Raw genomic sequence first — 24,311 nt, 5'->3', positions numbered from 1 at the left:
AACTGATGCACGACCAAAATTTAAACGTGCATTAGGTAATTACAGCATTCGGTAATTATCATAATGATTCTTTTATTGAATTTTTGGATGTAAATATTGTTGTCTTCTTAGAGAAATACATTATCAAGAAATTCTAGAGAGTTAAAACCAAGTGTTAGAAAGGTAAAAGAGGACGATAGAGAAAAGGTTTGAGTGTATTTAAGTTGTGTGAAATGATAAATGGAAAAGTCTAGGAGGCCACCAACTTTTGTATTTTCTGGCCAGCACTTAACCATCAAATCAAAAGTGAGTGATCTCCACCATTAGATATAATCTCACACCATTAAAAATACTATTGATGGCCAATTGATGGTTACAAAACACCAAAATTGCTGGCCCCCTAGCATTCCTCATGATAAAATATAGAAGAGTATTTATAAGTGTTAAAAAAATCGATATAATAAAAATAACATATCCTATAATTAATATTTAAATATGCTAAATAATGCTAATTGATCTTAATTATACTCTAACCCAAGAAAGCTTTCCAAAAAAAGTGGTATATACTTAGACGCGGTCAATGATTCCTTATAGCAACAAGACACGGTATCGGTCTCCGAGGTAACTTAGAAAATTCATAGAAATGGAGTGCTTAATTGGCTTTGCTCTAACTCATTTTTTAATTCTTTCTTGCAAGTGGTGTTGTTTCCGCGTCACCAATTGACACTACTAGTCTTTGTGGAAACTTACTATATAAAACTAAGAGCATTTTGGCACCAGATTTTTGTATGTATATCATGGTAACATATTAATTGTTGCGATAATTAATGAATGCTAAATAAAGTAAGTTCTGGCTGTTTTTTTTTTATCTCCCTAGCATTACCCTTATATTATTAAGTTATTAATAACAAGAATGCATGGTACTTGTCTTAATAATTTAATGCCTTAGTCTTAGATAGTTTGTTTTGAACTTTTATTGTATCTTTTTAAGTCTCTAAGATGCAACAAAACTGCAAGTTGAGGAAGGCTTCAACTGTGGCATGAATCACGACAAAGGTAATAGTTATCAATCTTTAATTAGGTGATTGGTCAGATGAATCAACTTTAGTTTATTAAACCATAGAAACAAATATTTATTTATCTAATAACAAGATGGTCCATAATTTGTTTGTCAAATGAAGTAAATCTTTACTCGGTCTTCTACAAATTTTATCGCTCACTGAGGTTGCTTTTATTTAAAATGAGCATCTGGATACTCTTAATGCTAATATTAGTGAGGAGCAGCTCATGTTGATGTTATTATTATTTTTTGGGACCTAACATTTACTTGGGTTGGTAATAGTGAAAACAAACATACCTTTGTCAAGAAAAAGATATTTAACAAGTTCAATGTAATATTAGAACATCATCGGTACATGTAATTGGAATTCTGTTTTCTCTGTTTAGATCTTTCTTGCTTTTTATGTCATTTCTTATTGAATTTAATTTTAATATATTATCAGTATAAATTAATTTTACACGCGCATTCAATTACGTAATATCACAATGGTAAAAATAACTATGTTTTACATTAACTGTATAAATAATCTTCAAAAAAAAAAGGATGTGGTTCATCGTTTTACATAGTCTACCTATATCAAACATAAACTGAGCACTAATGCTAGGAATTCATCCCATAAGCAATGTTCCATCAATTTTTTTGTACAACGATGTATGTGTCAATTTGAAAAAAAAGCCCAGCCCGAAGTAGATTAACAAAAAAAATTTACTTCAGAATTTCATCTTCAGACCCTCTTGAAAATTAGATCTTTCTTGCTTTTTATGTCATTTCTTATTGAATTTAATTTGATGCGTTCTCGTTATTTTATACATACATCTAATTATATAATATAACAGAGGTTAAAAATAACTATGTTTTACACTGTCTACCTATCAAACATAAAATGAGCACTCAATACTCATGCTTGGAATTTGTTCCATTAATTTTTTGTACAATGATGTATATGTCAATCTGAAAAAAAAAAGTCCAGCCCAAATCCCCGAACTAGATTAACAAAAAAAATCTTCAGGCCCTCTAGAAAATCTATTTTTAGTTGATATCCACAAGAAATGCACGAGATAGAGCGATATGAAATATGAATACCCCCAAGACCAAAAAAAAAAGATTGAATACCCATTGATCATCAAGCTTAATCCTCATAGAGAGTTTAGTTGAAAGCTAGCAGTTACAATCCAATAATATAATTAGCATTTTATGTTACCAAATTTTCAAAAGGAATATCCAAATTAAGCTTGCAAACATAATCTTATAATACCAGCTAAAGTATACTAAGCGCATGAGAGGAGTATCATTCAAGCCTTTTGTGTGACCAATGGAATTATTTTCTTTGTGGAAATTTTGTTGCAAAGTTTTAAACTTTTTTCTTAGAAGCTGTTCCTAATAAACGTTAATTTTATATAAAATTATGATATGATGAACATTTTAATGTGTCACTAATAATGGGAATATAGAGAGACACTCACATAAGAAAATGATCAGAACCTGCTTTGATAAATACACAATGATGTGTTCAACATTGTTTCCATCCTTTTTAGCTTTGAAAACAGAACTGAAAGGGATAAACTCAGCTTGAGAAAAGTTTGATATCAAAATAACAATACCACAATGAAAAATTTTTAGAAAAGTACTTACATGCTCACCAAGTTGCAACTGCCACAGAAGCTGTCCTAATGCACATTCTAATGGTTGAATCCATAATGAAATCAGATCCTTATCTTGACCATAGTAGTTCTCTATCTCTTCAGGCCCCTATAAAGTCTATTTGAGTTGGTATTAGATTCATATAGAGCAATTTCAAATATCAATAACTATAGATCCATCAAGTTTATAGTTACCTTTACGGAGAGTTCAGCAGCAACTCTTCTTGCAGCGTTCTCCGAGCAAAGGACAGTCTTGAATTTGAAGTAGTGATAGAGAGGAAGACAGCTTTTCTCCTGCCATATTCTTCTGAAATCCTGAAGCTACCTGCAGAAGATGGTAAAAACAGTAAATTTGATTCCAGTATTTCAATATTTAGTTCATGGTGATTCGTATGTTCCTCTTCAAATTCGATTTTTTGAAAAATATGGAAGATAAGTATCACACATAGCAGTGACTTTTAGCTACAAGTCTATCTACAACTACAAAGTGAAAGAAAAGGAAATTTATTACGTAATTCAGGTAAGAATTAATTGATTGTATCCATTTAAGTAATTACATTATTAGGAAAAATTTGAAAGAAATGCCCGGAAAAATGAGCAAATTAAAACACTTTGGGATTTTAAGATCCTTTGTCGTGGGCAAGCGCAAAGACAATGGAATCCAAGAAGTAGGAGGATATTGTTGATCTGAAAGAAGCAAAGAGCGCAAAGAATGGTGTTCAGTTGATGATATGGTTCCAAACACAAACGGAAAGAGATATACAGTTTGCAACCGCACAATGGTCTGTCTGAAGGAGTTGAAAATCAAGGGATACAAGGGTACAATATTTTCAAATTGGGTTGGACATTGTTCCTACTTCTTACTGAAACATGACACGTGTATCTCTGAAGTATTGCAACAATTGCTGCATGCTGCCTCAGCTGCCTCAACATCGTTGCAAGCAGAAGCATGAACAAATTTGGCCCAAATTTTCCCACACCCCCACTATTCACATCAAAGAGGACATATTTTTCTTAGTAGATATTTCTGAGCATGTAATTCTCTGATCTTCATATTTCCCATGTTACCACAATTAAACACATAGATGCATAAATTTCCGTACATCAACTGATCAACGTATGTCATTTTCAGGTTCACCATCACTGATTAAGGTTATATTTTGTGAGGATACTAATGCTGTAGAAACATTGTCCAATCAATTGAACTGAACCTATAATATGTGCATAGCCTCAATTTTCCACATATATGAAACTTTCAAAAGCATGGTAGTAGATACAACAAACATTGCATATTTGCATTAACCAGGTTCCTTAGAAACATGCACATAAAAAAATGATATAACACCATTAGTTCCAAACCTACAATTTGCTTTGAATAGGGATCTAAAATCTCAATAATCTTTCCCTGCAAATTCCACTAGGAGGAAAAACGCTTTCTTGACTCGTGCAAAGAGCAAGGTAGCTATGTAGTTGCATTGATCATCAATATGATTTCAAGACACGGTTATTGTTCTTGTTCAGAACCTAAAAGATATATAAATCAATAAACAAATATTGCTTTGACAAGAAACAAAATGCTTAATAATGTTAACCCTAAAAATAAAGGATAAAATAGAAATACACAGAACTTAGTCAACTTACTACAAAGATTATACCTTTCGAGCATATTCCAACACTGATGAAATAGAATATCTTGACTATCTTTTTGGAGAAAAAGAAATACACAGCACTTACGGCACACCATTAACATTGTGCAAACTCTACCATCATTTTACAGAACCATAATATGACAAGCCAATAATCACCAACAAATAGAAACCATAGTCCATAGTGGTATATATATAATAATAGCATTTTGTTCTTACAATAATCGATATAAAACTCATAGTAAATTAGTAATATTCATGATTAATAGTCAATCTAGTTTATAGTTTATACAAATTTTACTACTTTCCAAAAATAAAAACCACCAATTTTACTTCAAACTGAGAAGGCTACTAATTATATTCAGAATCATGGTGTTACAAGTTCTCTGAGGAAACACATGGAAAGAGGAAAATTACAGTGAAATCTCACAGAATATAGAAAGCAAACTCAATAGTCATGCAAGTACATAGCCATAACTTACTACATCATGATCATAGTAGCAAAGCTTAGATGTTTGCCAAACTGAGTTGAAATCACACAACTGTGCTATCATATCTGGACACAATTTATTGAGAAATTGGACTTTAATTTCGGCACCAGACACCACAGACCTTCAATCTTCAACTTCTTAATAGATTTTTTAGTCTAGAGCACAGAAAAGTTGAAAACACACATCTGTGCAACATTCTTTGTAGACTCCACAGTGGTTGCAGATTTTGAACACACTAAACTGAACCTGATTAACAGGTAAGGAGGAATAATAACGTTAATAGGTACTGACAAGCATAGTTTTGCTAACAAGTGTAAGAAGTAACTTCTAATCATTTTAAAAAATTATTGCTGAGTCTATTTAAAGTGTTAGCTTAAAATGAATGTACATAAATTGCAAAACAAGCAAACTGAAACTATGAATACAGTTGTATGCTATGCAGAATCCACATATTTGACAAAGAAATATAGCTACCTAATAGAAGATATTAACTCCAACAATGTTTACTATAGGACAGGTTGAAGAATAGCTTACCTTAATCTGCTTTGTTTCTTGAACTCCATGCTCTTCATCTATTCTTGTGCCTTTTTGTTTTCTGGTAGCAAAGGACATCCTTCAATAACTGGTTTCAGATTTTCCTTCCTCTTGATGTAGTCAGGAAGTGATTCTAACTTTTCACAGTTTACAACTGACAAAGAAGATAGTAGAGGCATAATCTTCTTATCTCCACCATCAACATTGATTCCAGTCCACCCTTTCCACTTATCCAACTTTATGAAGTGAAGCTTTTTCAATCTGGGAAATGCAATTTCATCAGATGAGGAGCCTTCGTTGCCAGCATCCTCATGGTTTAATCCTATTCCCAGAAATTGGAAATCTACCATCTCCACATTAGGCATATTCTTGATCTCAAGTGATTCAAGGAATGGGAGTTTCCCTAAAGGCGGCAAAACATTGCATTCACTGCAGTTAACAAGCATTAGATGTTTTAGCTCATTCAGTTCAATCATCCAGTTGGGGAATGAACTTCCTCGGTAGAAAAATATTCCAAGGAATTGCAATTGGGGAGGTGCTTCTAAACTATCAAGTAGGACTTGATCGTCGCCCTTCAATCCTACCTTTGAAAACCACAGTTCCAAGCCACGCAGATTTTTCTTGTTCTTTAGACCAGCTCTTGTAGATTCAGAAATTTTAGTTTCACCACCCAATCCATCTATGGTAAGACACCCTTCCATATTATTTAGATTTTCCAAATCTCCAAGACTGCATGCTTTGCTTCTGCTAGCACCACCACTGCTCCCAAAGAATCGATTTAAGGTTCTCAACAAGGTTAAGCTTGCAATCCCTTTTGGTAGGTAGCTAAGGCTTGCTGTCCAGAGAATCTCAAGATGTCGCAACTTGATCAATTTTCCTATACTTTTTGGCAGTTTCTGAAGACTATCACATCCGTTGAGATTTAAAGTTTGCAAATTAAGCAAATTACTTATTGCAGAAGGCAACTTTTTTAGCTCATGATTGAAAGACAGGTTAAGGTACCTTAGATGTAGCAATTCAGCTGCCTTCAACGGAAGCTCCTTTATTGCACAAGAGCTCAAATCCAACGCCCTGACCCTCTTCATAGAATACAGAAGGCTGGCAAGATTTGTTGGATCTATGTCGGAAGACTCGGACAAAACCATTAGAGTGTGTAGTTTACCTGCATTGTCAATTGAATCTGGGAAAGAGGTTTGATCTTCAAGACACAGGGTACAGTGACGATAGCGAGGAGGCTTTGTTAAGGTGTCACTGTCACCGGACTCTTCCACGGTTGCCCCTTCATCAAGAAACTTTATGCAGTATTCGTTTCGCGCAAGATCTTGGATAAATTCATGCATTCCTTCCTCCAATTTGCATACGAAGGCGCCCTCGCCATCCGGTTCAAATTCTTGGAAGGCAGAGCAATCTCGCAATTGTTTGACGTATTTCCAGCCTTGTATTTCCATCTTTTCCTCTTCATGGGAGGCAATAAAGCCCTGTGCCATCCACAGTTTGACGAGCTTGTCAACTTGAATGGAGTGATTCTTAGGGAAGATGGAACAATGCAGCAAGCATTGTCTCAAAGCAGGAGGCATTCTAGAATACAAGTATTCACTCAACATGGATGCAGATGTCAAGTCGTACCACCACAGCTTTTCACTCATCATTACATGATGCCATTCTTCGTAAGATCTGCCACGCAACATAACACCAAAAGATTTAGCAACAACTGGCTTCCCCTCGCACTTTTCTGCTATTTGTCTTCCAACTTGGCCGAATATCCTTTCCACGGTTGACTCATTCTTCAGATCATCACCAAATGCGTTATGTTTGATAATTGACCAGCAAGCTTCCGGGGAGAGACTTGTCATAAACACGGTGTGTGTGGATTCTTCTACTTCTTTTGCTACTTCTGCGACTTCCTTCTTCCTCGTGGTTATCAAAATTCTACACGAGGAACTACGGAAGACGTTCATTAGATCTGACAAGTGGTTCGAATCGAGCTTGACGACGTCGTCCAGAACAAGAAGGACTTCCCTGTCCACTACGAACTTATGAAGCTCAAGTTCCAATAATTCAAATTCATCACCAACGTACTCTGGTTTTTCAGGAGCAAATTCCAGCATAGTCTTAACAATTCGCTTCACATTGAATTGTCGAGAGACAGTTACCCATGCCATGAAATGAAACTTACTTTTCACTTGAGTACTGTTGTAGACACTTCGGGCTAGTGCTGTCTTTCCTGTTCCAACCTCTTCACCAACAATGCATATGCATCTATGATATCCCTTAGTCAACCTTCTAATTAAGCCTTGAATTTCAGCATCTCGACCAACCAGGAGTTCTTTGCCAATAATATTCGAATGAAGATTTACTGGCTCGAGCTCAGCCTCGGGTACTGGTAGTTCCGAACTCGAACTAAGTTTCAAGTCGCTGACGTCTTTAATTAGGGTCTCAAACTCACGAATGATTCTTCTCACCTTACGGTGTTGAAGGAGTGGAAGGCCTACAAAGCGTAACCTCTTCGCCTGTTGCACTAATTCGAATTCTTCAGAAACATCAATTAACTCATAGCATATATCTTTGATGCCCTGAAACCATGACTTCACTTGTAGATGCTTCACTTGTTTCTTCTCTGCGTCTTCGATGACATCCAGGACAGCAAGGGATATCTCTGATGCCCTCGGCTCATGATGAGATTCCGCGTTCTCCAAAACCTTTGCTCCTGCCATGATCACTGTATCGCGATTATTGCCCATGGTAATCACTTTGTTTTCTGATTGTTTGAGTGTTTGAGAACCCAGGAAGGTACGTAGCGGAACTCCAATATTAATAACAAGAACGCCACTCGCGAATGTATGTATCTGTTTTCTGTTAGTTTGTTTGGTTAGACTTGAGCTCAGGACAAGTCTATTTTAGGGGGCCAGGTCGGAACCATTGGCACGCTCCTTATGCATCATTGGGCCAACGGGCAAAATTTAGTTACAGGGTATGCAATGGAACGGTGATGTTATCGACAAGGGGGAAATGGTGCAATCCATTTTTATACATTGGAGAATAAACCATTTATTACTATCAGGGAAGGGTTCAGAAGTCACTTCTCTTGTAAATACTAGGGATGGCGGGGATTCTTGCGGGGACTGCCCCGAACGGAGATTCGATTGTGAGGAATTTTTTTTGTGGGGATGGGGATGGGAAACAAAATTTTTCTGAAGCAGGCGCGAGGATTCCCGTTCCATTTTCGCTATTTTCCGAAAATTATGAATTTTCTAAATTATTTTTAATAGTTTATTTTTTATATATGTTTTTTAGTCATTTCTCATACACATATATATAGAAATCCAAAATTCCTAATCTTTATTTGCATAACCCTTCTTCAATTAAGAAATTCCTAATACTGTCCATACTCCATCCAACCTCTCTGCAACTACCCCCGCCACCTTTCTCACCGCATTGTCACACCTCACCATGTCATCACCCTTACCGCGTCGTAAATTCTATTTGTGGCGTTACGTTTCGTAACTCTGTCCTCGTGTCCATTCTCCTCTTTGTTGCCGTGTCTCCCACCTCGTCCACTGCTTTGTCCTTTGGCTCGTCGTTGTCCCCCCATTGCGTCATTTAGACTTTTTGTATAAAATCTTGCAGTTTTTGTATAAGAGCTCTATTCATATGGAAATTAATAATTAATTAGAATTATTATGTAGATGGGAAATGGAGTCCCGCAGAAAATGAAACCCGTAAAAAATGGGGATGAAGAACAATATTTCTCCACGACCAGAAAATAAGAACGAGGATGAAGAACAAATTTAAAGGCGAAAATAAGAAACAGGGAGACATTCCCCGTCTCCCGTCCTATCCCGTTGACATTCCTAGTAAATACCTCATCAAATTTAGATACCATTCAATTTTAGTTTACTAAAAACTTATTAAAATTCTTATTGACTTAAGCATCAAAATTATTTTTACTCGAATATTTGAACATTACATTCGGACCCAAATAATTTCACATGTGCTATGCAGCATGCAGTGTACAACAATACACAGTTTCCGTAAAAGAAAAAACAGTACACAGTTGATTGAGTAGTGTAATGCACTATTTGTTTATAACTAGATTTAGAAATGTAATTTTATAAGTTAATTATTTTTTAAAAAAAGGAAAGAAAGAGAGGACTAAAACAATTGAACCATATATACAGAGTTGAGTCGTCGAGGTTGACCCAACAGTCCGCGACTCCGTGTGAGTCGCAACTGATTATTGGCCTACCCAAATTGGGCCCTCCGAGGGCAATTTCTTGGCAACTCTCCTGAAGATAATATTAAAAAAATTATAAATAATTGTTTAAATATTATAAATAATAAATAATTTTTAAATTCTATAATTAATTACAAAATAATCTATCTAACTCTTAAAACAAAAAATTTGTATCCTAATAAATTTTATAATAATTATATAATAAAAATTAATTCTATCAATTTTTATTTAAAAAAATAAATAATCTCTATTTTTTATCACAAAAATAAATAAGTTTTTCATCAAATTTAAATATAAATAAGTCTCTAACTTTTATAAATAAGAGATATATAAATCTTTTAGTCATGGTTTGAATTCGGTGTAGAGATTTATACAAGACACAAGGATATATTCTTTATTTTATTTTTTTAAAATTATAAGTGAGACTCGAATTTAAGACCTCTAAATAAGTATAAGAGATTATATCATTTGAGTTATAACTTGTTGGCAAAGGTATATTTTTTAGGAGAATGCTAGAGAAATAATGACTATTTTAAACAACATGAATAACCACCAATCAAATAAAAACCAACTACACCTCTAAATTAATCATCTAAATTTTAATATTAAAATAACCATCCGTACACTAATAAAATGAATATCCGATATATCTACTGTTTACATTATTTAATATTTTCATTATTTACCTATACTTTTCCTATTCTTTATTATCTTTTGCATAATATTAAAAATAATTTTTCTTACAGTAGAATCGTAAATTACTTTGGTTAATTCTCTTGTATTTCATTTGAATTTGGGTTGCACTACAAGAGAAATAGACTAAAACCGTTATTAATGTACGTGAAAACCGTGGCGACGAATGAGACTGTGGTGGGTAAAAACTAAAAAGGTAGTCGATTCATCCTTTTGCCACTGTTTTGAGGCGTTTTAAACTGTGACAAAACAAAACAATCAAGACCTCTGTCTAGCCTCTAAGTCTTTTCAGCACTTGTGCACCATAAAAACCGTGACAGAGGAGCTTGGAGAGGTTCACGTTCTTACTTCCAAGTGTATTTTTAATTGAGAACATGGAGATCTTCCCAGAACACGTGCGACATCTGTGGAACGAATGGGAGCTGAGGGGGCTGGTTTTGCTAAGCCTAACATGGCAGGTTGTCCTCATCATTTGTGGCTCATGGAGGAAGCGTGCCCGTGGTGGCTTCATCCGCTTCGTCGTTTGGGTAACATATTTGTCAGCAGATTGGTTAGCCACGGTTTCTTTGGGCACACTTGCCAACAACCAAGGAGACGCGAGCACACAAGATAGGAACCACGCCCTGCAGACCATTTGGGCTCCCTTCCTTCTCCTCCATCTCGGCGGCCCCGACACAATCACTGCTTACGCCTTAGAAGACAACACCTTATGGCTACGCCATTTGCTCGGTCTACTTGTCCAAGTTTCCGTGGCCTTCTACATCTACTTAAGATCTTGGAGCACCACTGCCTTGACTTTTATAGCCATTGCAGTGTTTGTTTCCGGGATCATTAAGTATGCAGAGCGCACTTGGGTTCTGAGATCCGCTAGCGCCGAACAACTTGAAGAATCTTTGCTCTCCGCTCCGGCCATACAACCTCCAAATCTCAAGCTTTCTTATGCCAATGCCGAGCTGGAGTATGTTCACAGAGGATACTACTTGTTTCCTGTTCTCAAGCGTCTCTATGCCAATCTGAGCCTAAGGTTCGCTGAGGGTCAGCGAACCTACCAATTGTTTTTGTATGACTTGCTTTACACGAAATCAACTATAATTTACTCTCTACTAGGTCTCATTTTTCGTTTTGTGTTTTATCCATAGTGTCTGCTTTAGCTTCATATGTTGTCTTCCTTAATGTTCATGAGCATGAGTACTCAAGGGTTGATGTTCCTATAACATATTGTTTATTTATTGGGGCTTTTTTACTCGAGCTTTATGCATTTGTGTCCCTTGTTTTGTCGGATTGGACTTTGAATTGGCTAGTTGTCAACAAGCATAGTTCACTGCAGAATTTCATATGCTGGGTTTTGTCTCGTTGTCGGAAAAGGTGGTCAGGGCAGTTAGCTCAACACAACTTGTTGAATTTTTGCATGAAGAAGAGGGTAACAAGATGCATTCGAAATGATTTTCTTTTCAGAAGCTACTTTGTGATGGAATTATACAGGCAAAGGACATGGGAAGATGCTGATGCTGATCTCAAACAGTTTATCTTTAAACATCTCACACAAAAACAAGAGCTGTACAAAGAACAAGGATTTGATTACAATTTTCTCAAGAAATTGCTCTCTTATAAAGGTGACAATGCTTCCATTTCAATAAAAAATATTGGCTGGAGTGTTGAGGTGGAATTCGGTCATAGCTTACTCATTTGGCATATTGCAACTGATATATGCTACCACTCTAGAACAGAAGAATCCGAAAAGGACTACAGGGAAGTGAGCAAAAGAATATCAAATTATATGTTGTATCTTTTACTCCTGCGTCCACTCATGCTGCCTAAATGGATCAACAGGATTACTCACGTTCGGAACACTTTCAGGGAAGCCATAAGGATATTGCAGCGTGAGCAGCTGCCGGTGAAAGATGCTGCAAGCGCTTCAACATTGCTGATTCAAATGTACACGCAGTGTCACCAGCCACTCGAACAACTTCGAGTGGAAAAGACTGGCAAGTCTTTGCTCCATGAAGGTTGCCGCCTTGCTTCACAGATTGAAGATCAGAGAGTTTCATGGGAAGTGATTTGTAATGTGTGGATAGAGATGCTTACTTATGCTGCAAGTCAGTGTGAATGGGAGGCACATGCTCAGCAACTCCGAAGAGGAGGAGAATTTCTCACTCATGTTTGTCTTCTCATGGCAGAACTTGGTTTGAGCGAACAATTTGATATTGGGCGGAAGGGACTCAGTGTAGAAACCCAAAATGATGGATGGGGATGTGTAAGAAGTAAATTACTAAGTTCTTACTTATAAGTGATGCAGCAAATTCAACTTTGTATGGTGTTATGATCTTCTGTTTTTCATATTTTTAAAAGAAAATGTTTGTTGTCATTCTTGGATCTTCTTGATCAGCCAAGCCAACTCTTGTTTAAAGCATTTTAACCGCTGACAATGCCATGAAAATACTTAATGAATTATATTCCCTTTTGGAAGAGGATGATTCTTCACTTTCATTTTTGTATTCCAGTAAAGTGTATATGCCAAGATATTAGTTCTTGTATACACCTATGAAAACATTTTAGGCTAATTAATAGTTGATGCATTATTTTCAGTTTTAAATATTAGCAGCGTTGTTAATCAATATTCTTGAGTTGATACAACCAAATTGAATTTGGTTTCCTTAGGTTATATGGCATATTCCACCAAGCTAGAAACCAAGATTTTCTCCTTTTGTGTGCATTTGGAAACATTAAGCACCTTAATATGATTTGCTTAGGCTTCTAATCTTGTGAGAATCCTATATATTTATGGTTCATAAGCAATATACTCAATTATATTTGACTTCAATCTAAGAATAGTGGGAAGGGAATGGACCTGACAAAGGCAAACATAATATAGTCACACTATGATAATAGTTAATAGCAGTAAAATATTGAAGAAAATGCAGAAAAACAGAACACCAAAGTTTAATGTGGGAAAAAACCTCTCAATGTGAGAGATCAAAAAAACCCACAGGAAGGTATATAGGTATACTATTATCCAAATCAAAGCTACAAAGATGTCTCAAAACTTAGAAGTACTAATAAGCATACATATACAACTCTTGTACAAGGACACATACACATCAACAAAATGAAATCAATGATGCTTGTTTACAGACTTTCTGGCAGTTCGACTTGAGAGCTCAGATCACAACCACACCTCGAAATTGAAGTACTATGAGTGAAGAATCTCCACTTAGACAAGAAAAGATTTGACCATTCGATCGTTCACTTGATGAGGTTAATACACTAATGGGAATTTAGAGAGGAACCCCAAAAAGTGTTTGCTCACATAAAGGAAAATGATCTGCATAATAAATACAAAAGGATGAGATCAAGTTTGTTGCCTTCCTTTTTAGCTTCAAAAACAGAATTGAAAGGGAAAAATTCAGCTTGAGAAAAATAACAATACTGCAATAGAATATTTTACAAACGTACTTACATGCTCACCAAGTTGAATTGCTGCCTAATGCACACTTTAATGGTGGAATCCATAAAGAAAGCAGATCCTTAGGTTGACCCTAGTAGTTACCCATCTCTTCATGCCCCTGGAAAATCTGAGTAGGTATCCATAAGAAATGTTACTAAATAGAGCAATCTCAAGTATCACTACCTATAGATCCATTAAGTTTATAGTTACCTTCATACAGAGTTTAGCAGCAACTCTTCTTCTTGCAGTGTTCTCCAAGCAACAGACAGTCTTGAATTGAAGTAGTAACAGAGAGGAAGGCAGTTTCTCTCCCAGCATATTTCTCCAACCTGAAGTAAAATATGGCGAGGAATAAAGTACCAACTTGAAGCTAAAATAGAAATCAAGTCTTACGATTCCTAACATATTAGTCCACTTAACCACCCAGAATGAACTCTTAATTCATGGTAATTACTAATTAATATCTTCTGTTCTGCTCTAAATGCAATTTTATAGAAAAATATGTGTTAAGAAGTATCATTTAAGCATGTATGAATTTAACTGTGGTATGACAAACATGAAAGATTAGAGTATTACCTTGTCAGAAATCTCTATTCAGAAATTTGTTGCCCATTGACTTCGATGGTGGGGATGTGGGAAATTTTAGGCCAAATTGGTTCATGTTTGTTCTTGCAGAGTTCTCCCAGCAAATCACAGTCTTGAATTTTGAGTAGTGAGAGAGAGGAAGTCAGCTTTTCTCCTTCCATCTTCTCCAGCTTTGGACAATATGAAATGTGTAATTGTTGGAGCGAAGTGAGGCCGAGAAGCTGGTTGCACTCCAAAGTCTCCAGATTTTGAAAGTAACAAAGGTGCAAAGTGGTAAGGGAGGGAAGACAAGGCAGCAAACCAACCTGTGTGAATGACCTCACGCAAGAAAAATCCATAGTAAGCTTAGTGAGGGCGCCTAAGTTGGCCATCCATGATAGCTCCTTCATTTGCTCGTCGCTACCTTCCAAAACAAGCTCTTTCAAGTTAGGCGGAAAACCACCCTCTGGCACCTTACAGATTTTCCGGCAAGCTCCTATGCAGAGAGAGTGTAAACTTGGAAGAAGAGTATTCATGTGACTCGGAAATGCCTCCAACTTGTCACAATATGTGATGCTGAGATGAGTCAAGTTGGGTGCAGCCAGTCCTTCTCCTGCAAATGACACTAATTTATGGCATCCATTGATGGTGAGACGTTGAAGAGCAGCGTGCGGTGGCTCTGACATTGAAACTGATTCCAGATTCAGACACAACGATATCTCGAGATTCGTGAGATTGGGAAAGGAATCCAATGATAATGAGGTAAGTGAATGGCAGCTGTCTTCAATTTGTAGCTCTACCAAATCATACTTCTGCTCCGGCTGTTGCTGGGGGAATTCCAGTTTTCTGCAATCCATGATCTTCAACTTTTGCAAAGATCTGGGTAAAGAATTGCCCGGAAAGGATAAACCAGACCAACACCCTGAGATGTGCATTTCTTGGAGGTGACTTAGATGGTTGTTGCTCATTGCCTTAAACGCAGAATCCACCACCGACACACATCCCTTAATTGATAAAGTATAGCCATTAAGTATCATCTCTTGATTCCATCCCTCTGGAACTTCTGATATATGTAGTTTGCGAACTTCCAAACCATCTGACAAAGAAGAAACCATCCTCAAGAATACGCCATTAAGCATATCGCCCTTCAACATTGGACAATTTGTTAACTGAAGCTTCTGGAGTTGAGGAAAAGTTTCAAAGTCAGGTAAGTGCCACTCCTCCCAAGATGGCATATCATGAAATTCCAATGTCTCCAGTGAGGGAAATGGTGGAATATGCGAAGAATGATGATCCCCTTCGTTCTTGTACAACTCCATGCCAATACTCCTGAGTTGATCAAACCTTTCAATGCGCAGGGACTTTAGAGATGACAACTCTCCAAGTGAAGGCAGCTTGAAGCAATTGTTGCAAGACACCAGAGATACACTTGTCATATTGGTGAAGGCAGAGTGCCCCAACCAATCTGGAAATGTTGTACCCTTGTATCCCTTGATTTTCAACACTTTCAAGTCATCGTGCGCTTGCAAGCTCTCCAGTATATCTCTTTCTGTTTCTGTGTTTTGAACCACATTAGCAGCTGAAGACCATTCCAAGCATAATTCGTCGATGTGCGTCTTATCTATTATCCTTGCACTCCTTCCTTGGCTGACGTCAACAACATTCTCCAACTTCTTAATCTCAAATGATCCGTGAAGATTAGCAAGCCCTCCTACTTCTTGGATTCCGTTATCTTCATGCTTGCCCGCAACAAAGCTACTTAAAAATTGCAAGTTTTCCAATTTGCTTATTCCTCCCGGCATTTCTTTCAAAGGAGTTTTCCTAACATCAAGATGCCTTAACTTCACAAGCTTGTGCATGCCACTAGGCAACATGGTCAACTTGGTACATTCATACAACATTAATGTTTGTAGATTGTACAAGTTGCACAACGACTCTGGCAGTGTCTTAATATTTGTCCAAGAGAGATTCAAATAGCGTAAACGAATCAATTCACCTATTATTTCAGGCAATACATCAAGTTTACAAAAGGATAAAACTCTCAAGTTTTTTAAATTTGATGCTATGCTTTCCATGCTAAACAAATCGTCCACACACAAGGATGTCGTTAGATTTTCCAATTTAGCAATGGAATTACGACTATTCAACATTCCAAAGGACAAATACCGAGTCTGAATCTTTATCTCCTCATTTTCACCAAGGTTTTCCAAGTTGCAATGGAATTCTCCAGCAAGATGTATTGCTAACTCATGCAAGATATCATCCATCACAAAATAATTGTGATGAAATTGAATCTTTCTGAAAAATAATCTGGAAACTAGTTCATCAAAACACTTACAACCAATTTCTTCTAAACTCTCTCTCCGCCGTTGTGGTGGTAACAGATCTTCGGCCATCCACAGCAAGATTAGTTCATCTTTATCAAAATAATAATCTTTTGGGAACAACGAGCAATAAATGAAACATTGTTTTAAATATGTCGGCAGATGATAGTAACTTGTTAATAATGAAGACATAACCTTATTTTCTATCGTAGGAATTTGCAAAATGTTACTCGATAGTATTTTATTCCATTCCCTCGCATCATGCTTTGCGCGCAAAAAGCTTCCAAGTGTTTCTGCAGCTAACGGCAAGCCATCACATTTCTCGACAATCTTTCTGCCGATTCTTTCGAGGTCTGAACTCCCATTTAATTTAGGAAAGAATACATTATCCGCAAAAATAGACCAACAATAATCATCCGACAGTTTCTCAAGAGGGTATGAGTTACAATTTTGGATCCCTGAACCAACATTTACCTTGCGGGTAGTTAGAAGAATAGTGCTTCCCTTTCTCCCATGTTGAAAAGGGGTGATAAAACTATTCCACTTGTCAGCGTCTTCACTCCAAACATCGTCCAAAACAATGAAGAACTTCTTTCCTAACAGTTTTTCCTTCAAATCTTGTTGAAGTAAATCAAAGCTGTCAAGACTACAAACACCCCAAGAGATCCGTTTTATAATATTCTTTGTAGCGTCAACAACATCAAAATGTTCAGAAACACAAATCCATGCTCTTAGATCAAACTCCATCCTCACATCCATGTTGTTGTACAGGCATTGTGCTAAAGTAGTTTTACCAACCCCGGCCATACCAACAATAGAGATGACGGACAAGTTATGATGATTGTTGTCATTGAGCATCTTGATTAGTGCCTGTTGGTCACCATCCCTGCCGAACACATTCCTCTTCACAAGAGAAGTGGATGGAGGTCTCAATCTCAATGAGGGGCTACCCGTTGGAATAAATATGAGACCAAGGCTAGATTCCCTTTTCGCAAGTTCTTCTATTCTTTCAACCACCTCTTGCATCTTATCTACTACTGTCTGCCTACCTTCAGGATTGACGTAGTTAAAGCGCCAGAAACGTACCACCTTTTGAGTGGCGGCTTTGGTGAGCACATCGTCCAGCAAATCATTAGCAGTGTAGAGAGCATCCCTGAAACTATCAAGCCATTTTCTCACAAGTTCGTTTCCAAACTGCTCCTGCTCAATGTTAGCAGCCAGATCTTCTGCAACCCGGATAGCAGTCCTGAGCCTCTCAACCAGCTTGTTGCCCCACACCAAGACAAACTCATGTGAACTGAGCCTGTCTAGAACAACGTTGGCCAAGCCAGAAACTAAACCTCCAGAAAATAGTGGTCCAGCCATGGTATGATGATCACAACAACAGGAAATGAATGAGTGAGTGATTGGATTTTGAGAATGTAAAGAAGAGAGTGCAATAATGCTGCAAGGTAAAGGTATTCAGCAATAATAGGGGATAATTTTAAGCAGTGGAGTGCATAGCTGACTTTGCAGTTGACTTCATTTTTATCTTCTTCTTCTTCTTCTTTGAAGGATGAAACAAAGTATTCAAAAAATCTAGAGCGTGACCAATGGAAACTAGTCTTCGTGGAAATTAAGTGTTTAGACATTGGCTTCACGCGGTACCTGTCTTTAAGCACCTTTGTGAAGTTGTTTGGAAACCATTTAACTCTATTTCTTTTAAGAAAAAAATTTATTTATATTTGAAACTCAATTCTATAATTTGAAATGACTATAATATATTAATAGAATAGAATTCAAGTTTAAAGAGTGTGTGAGTAAATTTGAAAATTAGAATTCCCTTTTGGTCGAAAGATGAGAATTGAAATTCTCAAAAAAATTCAAATCATTCATTTTAAATTGTTCCAAAACAATAAAAAAAATTCAATTCTTCAATGAATTCTAATTCTTAGCATTCCAAACAAACGTCTTATGCTTAGTTTATGATCATTTTTCGTGTTTTTATTTCCGAGAGAGATGTAACAAATGAAAATTGCAACTTGAGCAAGGTTTCAAACTTTTGCACAACCAAGGTAATAGCTAGTACGGTTAATAAAAGAAAATATGTACATTTTGTAAAAGAAAATAAGAGTAATTACCCAAATCAGTCCCCAAGGATTTTAAAAGCGAACACTTTAGTCCCCAAGAAAAATTAATACACAGATCAATCCCCAAGATTTTACTTTGGCGGACAAATCAGTCCCCAATTCATTTTTCTTGGGAACTAAAATGTCCGTTTTTAAAATCCTTAGGGACTGATTTTGGTAATTACTTTGCCCGAAAAATGAACTGGGATTGATTTGTCCGCCAAAATAAAACCTTGGGGACTAATCTGTGTATTAATTTTTCTTGGGGACTAAAGTGTCCACTTTTAAAATCCTTGGGGACTGATTTGGGTAATTACTCAGAAAATAAAATAATTAGTAGCAAATATACTTGCATGACAACAAATCTATATGAAAATTATATTTCACACTAATATTGATACCAAAAATCAATGACAGTGAAATATGCAACCAATAATAAATGCAATTATTTGAGCAGTCAGATTAAAGATTGTTAAGATCATGATGCTTGATCCTGCAGATTACTTATGGAATTCATGCTCTAATACATGAAGTAAGGTTACATTTGTAAAACATAATCCATTATATCCTTACTTTTTCAATAATATATTCCTAGCTAGTAGAGACAACCAAATTGTTAATCCATATTCTTAAGTTGAGTACAACCAAATTGAATTCAGTTTTCTTTTTTTTTTTTTTTCCGGTTATATTACTACAAGAAAATTTGTCTTATACCATGTTTTAATTAGAAGTGTACTGAAAAGCTGAAAAATGTGGCTATAACTGGTCACGCTTTTCAAATGGTCACCTGTTCAACTGTGGACAATTTTCTATAGCCACGTATTTTGGTATCAATTGCTACGCTTACTTTGTGGCCACGTTTTTGGTTGGAAAAATGTGGCTGTTGGTAGAAACGATGATTTTTCTCCTTGTATGCACATTCTGTGTTTTTAGTTCCCAGGGATGCTATAAAGCTATTAGATTTGCAAGTTGAGGAAGCATTTTTCAACTGATGCACGACCAAAATTTAAACGTGCATTAGGTAATTACAGCATTCGGTAATTATCATAATGATTCTTTTATTGAATTTTTGGATGTAAATATTGTTGTCTTCTTAGAGAAATACATTATCAAGAAATTCTAGAGAGTTAAAACCAAGTGTTAGAAAGGTAAAAGAGGACGATAGAGAAAAGGTTTGAGTGTATTTAAGTTGTGTGAAATGATAAATGGAAAAGTCTAGGAGGCCACCAACTTTTGTATTTTCTGGCCAGCACTTAACCATCAAATCAAAAGTGAGTGATCTCCACCATTAGATATAATCTCACACCATTAAAAATACTATTGATGGCCAATTGATGGTTACAAAACACCAAAATTGCTGGCCCCCTAGCATTCCTCATGATAAAATATAGAAGAGTATTTATAAGTGTTAAAAAAATCGATATAATAAAAATAACATATCCTATAATTAATATTTAAATATGCTAAATAATGCTAATTGATCTTAATTATACTCTAACCCAAGAAAGCTTTCCAAAAAAAGTGGTATATACTTAGACGCGGTCAATGATTCCTTATAGCAACAAGACACGGTATCGGTCTCCGAGGTAACTTAGAAAATTCATAGAAATGGAGTGCTTAATTGGCTTTGCTCTAACTCATTTTTTAATTCTTTCTTGCAAGTGGTGTTGTTTCCGCGTCACCAATTGACACTACTAGTCTTTGTGGAAACTTACTATATAAAACTAAGAGCATTTTGGCACCAGATTTTTGTATGTATATCATGGTAACATATTAATTGTTGCGATAATTAATGAATGCTAAATAAAGTAAGTTCTGGCTGTTTTTTTTTTATCTCCCTAGCATTACCCTTATATTATTAAGTTATTAATAACAAGAATGCATGGTACTTGTCTTAATAATTTAATGCCTTAGTCTTAGATAGTTTGTTTTGAACTTTTATTGTATCTTTTTAAGTCTCTAAGATGCAACAAAACTGCAAGTTGAGGAAGGCTTCAACTGTGGCATGAATCACGACAAAGGTAATAGTTATCAATCTTTAATTAGGTGATTGGTCAGATGAATCAACTTTAGTTTATTAAACCATAGAAACAAATATTTATTTATCTAATAACAAGATGGTCCATAATTTGTTTGTCAAATGAAGTAAATCTTTACTCGGTCTTCTACAAATTTTATCGCTCACTGAGGTTGCTTTTATTTAAAATGAGCATCTGGATACTCTTAATGCTAATATTAGTGAGGAGCAGCTCATGTTGATGTTATTATTATTTTTTGGGACCTAACATTTACTTGGGTTGGTAATAGTGAAAACAAACATACCTTTGTCAAGAAAAAGATATTTAACAAGTTCAATGTAATATTAGAACATCATCGGTACATGTAATTGGAATTCTGTTTTCTCTGTTTAGATCTTTCTTGCTTTTTATGTCATTTCTTATTGAATTTAATTTTAATATATTATCAGTATAAATTAATTTTACACGCGCATTCAATTACGTAATATCACAATGGTAAAAATAACTATGTTTTACATTAACTGTATAAATAATCTTCAAAAAAAAAAGGATGTGGTTCATCGTTTTACATAGTCTACCTATATCAAACATAAACTGAGCACTAATGCTAGGAATTCATCCCATAAGCAATGTTCCATCAATTTTTTTGTACAACGATGTATGTGTCAATTTGAAAAAAAAGCCCAGCCCGAAGTAGATTAACAAAAAAAATTTACTTCAGAATTTCATCTTCAGACCCTCTTGAAAATTAGATCTTTCTTGCTTTTTATGTCATTTCTTATTGAATTTAATTTGATGCGTTCTCGTTATTTTATACATACATCTAATTATATAATATAACAGAGGTTAAAAATAACTATGTTTTACACTGTCTACCTATCAAACATAAAATGAGCACTCAATACTCATGCTTGGAATTTGTTCCATTAATTTTTTGTACAATGATGTATATGTCAATCTGAAAAAAAAAAGTCCAGCCCAAATCCCCGAACTAGATTAACAAAAAAAATCTTCAAGCCCTCTAGAAAATCTATTTTTAGTTGATATCCACAAGAAATGCACGAGATAGAGCGATATGAAATATGAATACCCCCAAGACCAAAAAAAAAAAGATTGAATACCCATTGATCATCAAGCTTAATCCTCATAGAGAGTTTAGTTGAAAGCTAGCAGTTACAATCCAATAATATAATTAGCATTTTATGTTACCAAATTTTCAAAAGGAATATCCAAATTAAGCTTGCAAACATAATCTTATAATACCAGCTAAAGTATACTAAGCGCATGAGAGGAGTATCATTCAAGCCTTTTGTGTGACCAATGGAATTATTTTCTTTGTGGAAATTTTGTTGCAAAGTTTTAAACTTTTTTCTTAGAAGCTGTTCCTAATAAACGTTAATTTTATATAAAATTATGATATGATGAACATTTTAATGTGTCACTAATAATGGGAATATAGAGAGACACTCACATAAGAAAATGATCAGAACCTGCTTTGATAAATACACAATGATGTGTTCAACATTGTTGCCATCCTTTTTAGCTTTGAAAACAGAACTGAAAGGGATAAACTCAGCTTGAGAAAAGTTTGATATCAAAATAACAATACCACAATGAAAAATTTTTAGAAAAGTACTTACATGCTCACCAAGTTGCAACTGCCACAGAAGCTGTCCTAATGCACATTCTAATGGTTGAATCCATAATGAAATCAGATCCTTATCTTGACCATAGTAGTTCTCTATCTCTTCAGGCCCCTATAAAGTCTATTTGAGTTGGTATTAGATTCATATAGAGCAATTTCAAATATCAATAACTATAGATCCATCAAGTTTATAGTTACCTTTACGGAGAGTTCAGCAGCAACTCTTCTTGCAGCGTTCTCCGAGCAAAGGACAGTCTTGAATTTGAAGTAGTGATAGAGAGGAAGACAGCTTTTCTCCTGCCATATTCTTCTGAAATCCTGAAGCTACCTGCAGAAGATGGTAAAAACAGTAAATTTGATTCCAGTATTTCAATATTTAGTTCATGGTGATTCGTATGTTCCTCTTCAAATTCGATTTTTTGAAAAATATGGAAGATAAGTATCACACATAGCAGTGACTTTTAGCTACAAGTCTATCTACAACTACAAAGTGAAAGAAAAGGAAATTTATTACGTAATTCAGGTAAGAATTAATTGATTGTATCCATTTAAGTAATTACATTATTAGGAAAAATTTGAAAGAAATGCCCGGAAAAATGAGCAAATTAAAACACTTTGGGATTTTAAGATCCTTTGTCGTGGGCAAGCGCAAAGACAATGGAATCCAAGAAGTAGGAGGATATTGTTGATCTGAAAGAAGCAAAGAGCGCAAAGAATGGTGTTCAGTTGATGATATGGTTCCAAACACAAACGGAAAGAGATATACAGTTTGCAACCGCACAATGGTCTGTCTGAAGGAGTTGAAAATCAAGGGATACAAGGGTACAATATTTTCAAATTGGGTTGGACATTGTTCCTACTTCTTACTGAAACATGACACGTGTATCTCTGAAGTATTGCAACAATTGCTGCATGCTGCCTCAGCTGCCTCAACATCGTTGCAAGCAGAAGCATGAACAAATTTGGCCCAAATTTTCCCACACCCCCACTATTCACATCAAAGAGGACATATTTTTCTTAGTAGATATTTCTGAGCATGTAATTCTCTGATCTTCATATTTCCCATGTTACCACAATTAAACACATAGATGCATAAATTTCCGTACATCAACTGATCAACGTATGTCATTTTCAGGTTCACCATCACTGATTAAGGTTATATTTTGTGAGGATACTAATGCTGTAGAAACATTGTCCAATCAATTGAACTGAACCTATAATATGTGCATAGCCTCAATTTTCCACATATATGAAACTTTCAAAAGCATGGTAGTAGATACAACAAACATTGCATATTTGCATTAACCAGGTTCCTTAGAAACATGCACATAAAAAAATGATATAACACCATTAGTTCCAAACCTACAATTTGCTTTGAATAGGGATCTAAAATCTCAATAATCTTTCCCTGCAAATTCCACTAGGAGGAAAAACGCTTTCTTGACTCGTGCAAAGAGCAAGGTAGCTATGTAGTTGCATTGATCATCAATATGATTTCAAGACACGGTTATTGTTCTTGTTCAGAACCTAAAAGATATATAAATCAATAAACAAATATTGCTTTGACAAGAAACAAAATGCTTAATAATGTTAACCCTAAAAATAAAGGATAAAATAGAAATACACAGAACTTAGTCAACTTACTACAAAGATTATACCTTTCGAGCATATTCCAACACTGATGAAATAGAATATCTTGACTATCTTTTTGGAGAAAAAGAAATACACAGCACTTACGGCACACCATTAACATTGTGCAAACTCTACCATCATTTTACAGAACCATAATATGACAAGCCAATAATCACCAACAAATAGAAACCATAGTCCATAGTGGTATATATATAATAATAGCATTTTGTTCTTACAATAATCGATATAAAACTCATAGTAAATTAGTAATATTCATGATTAATAGTCAATCTAGTTT

The 24,311-nt window shown here is 35.5% G+C and overlaps 2 protein-coding genes and 1 pseudogene across 3 annotated transcripts; 1 reads left to right on the top strand and 2 right to left on the bottom strand.

The window, feature by feature from the left end:
* Positions 1-5,388: 5,388 nt before the first annotated feature.
* Positions 5,389-8,091, bottom strand: LOC148572864 (putative disease resistance protein RGA1). 2 transcript variants are annotated; one of them, XM_088506354.1, is made up of 2 exons: positions 7,079-8,091; positions 5,389-6,946 (listed from the first exon to the last, which is right to left on the bottom strand). In XM_088506354.1, exons 1-2 carry the CDS (start codon positions 8,089-8,091, stop codon positions 5,389-5,391), a joined length of 2,571 nt encoding a protein of 856 aa, XP_088362480.1. The 2 variants fall into 2 exon arrangements, with proteins under 2 accessions (XP_088362480.1, XP_088362479.1); XM_088506353.1 differs by having other exon boundaries at positions 5,389-8,091.
* A 2,370-nt stretch (positions 8,092-10,461) lies between these two features.
* On the top strand, positions 10,462-12,762 carry LOC148572863 (uncharacterized; annotated as a pseudogene).
* A 400-nt stretch (positions 12,763-13,162) lies between these two features.
* On the bottom strand, positions 13,163-18,209 carry LOC148572862 (putative disease resistance RPP13-like protein 1). Its single transcript, XM_088506338.1, has 4 exons — positions 14,299-18,209; positions 13,933-14,051; positions 13,735-13,849; positions 13,163-13,599 (listed from the first exon to the last, which is right to left on the bottom strand). Exon 1 carries the CDS (start codon positions 17,973-17,975, stop codon positions 14,313-14,315), a length of 3,663 nt encoding a protein of 1,220 aa, XP_088362464.1. The 5' UTR covers positions 17,976-18,209; the 3' UTR covers positions 13,163-13,599; positions 13,735-13,849; positions 13,933-14,051; positions 14,299-14,312.
* Between the last annotated feature and the right edge of the window lie 6,102 nt (positions 18,210-24,311).

Source organism: Arachis ipaensis, chromosome B2, assembly GCF_059453495.1.
Source record: "Arachis ipaensis isolate K30076 ecotype BB chromosome B2, ASM5945349v1, whole genome shotgun sequence".
NCBI lineage: Eukaryota > Viridiplantae > Streptophyta > Magnoliopsida > Fabales > Fabaceae > Arachis > Arachis ipaensis.
This window is presented reverse-complemented; position numbering and strand designations above follow the sequence as displayed.

What these genes read in the sequence shown, in the direction of transcription:
- LOC148572864 (XM_088506353.1), bottom strand. Translation starts at nt 8,091, where the DNA reads ATGGGCAATAATCGCGATACAGTGATCATGGCAGGAGCAAAGGTTTTG.
- LOC148572862 (XM_088506338.1), bottom strand. Translation starts at nt 17,975, where the DNA reads ATGGCTGGACCACTATTTTCTGGAGGTTTAGTTTCTGGCTTGGCCAAC.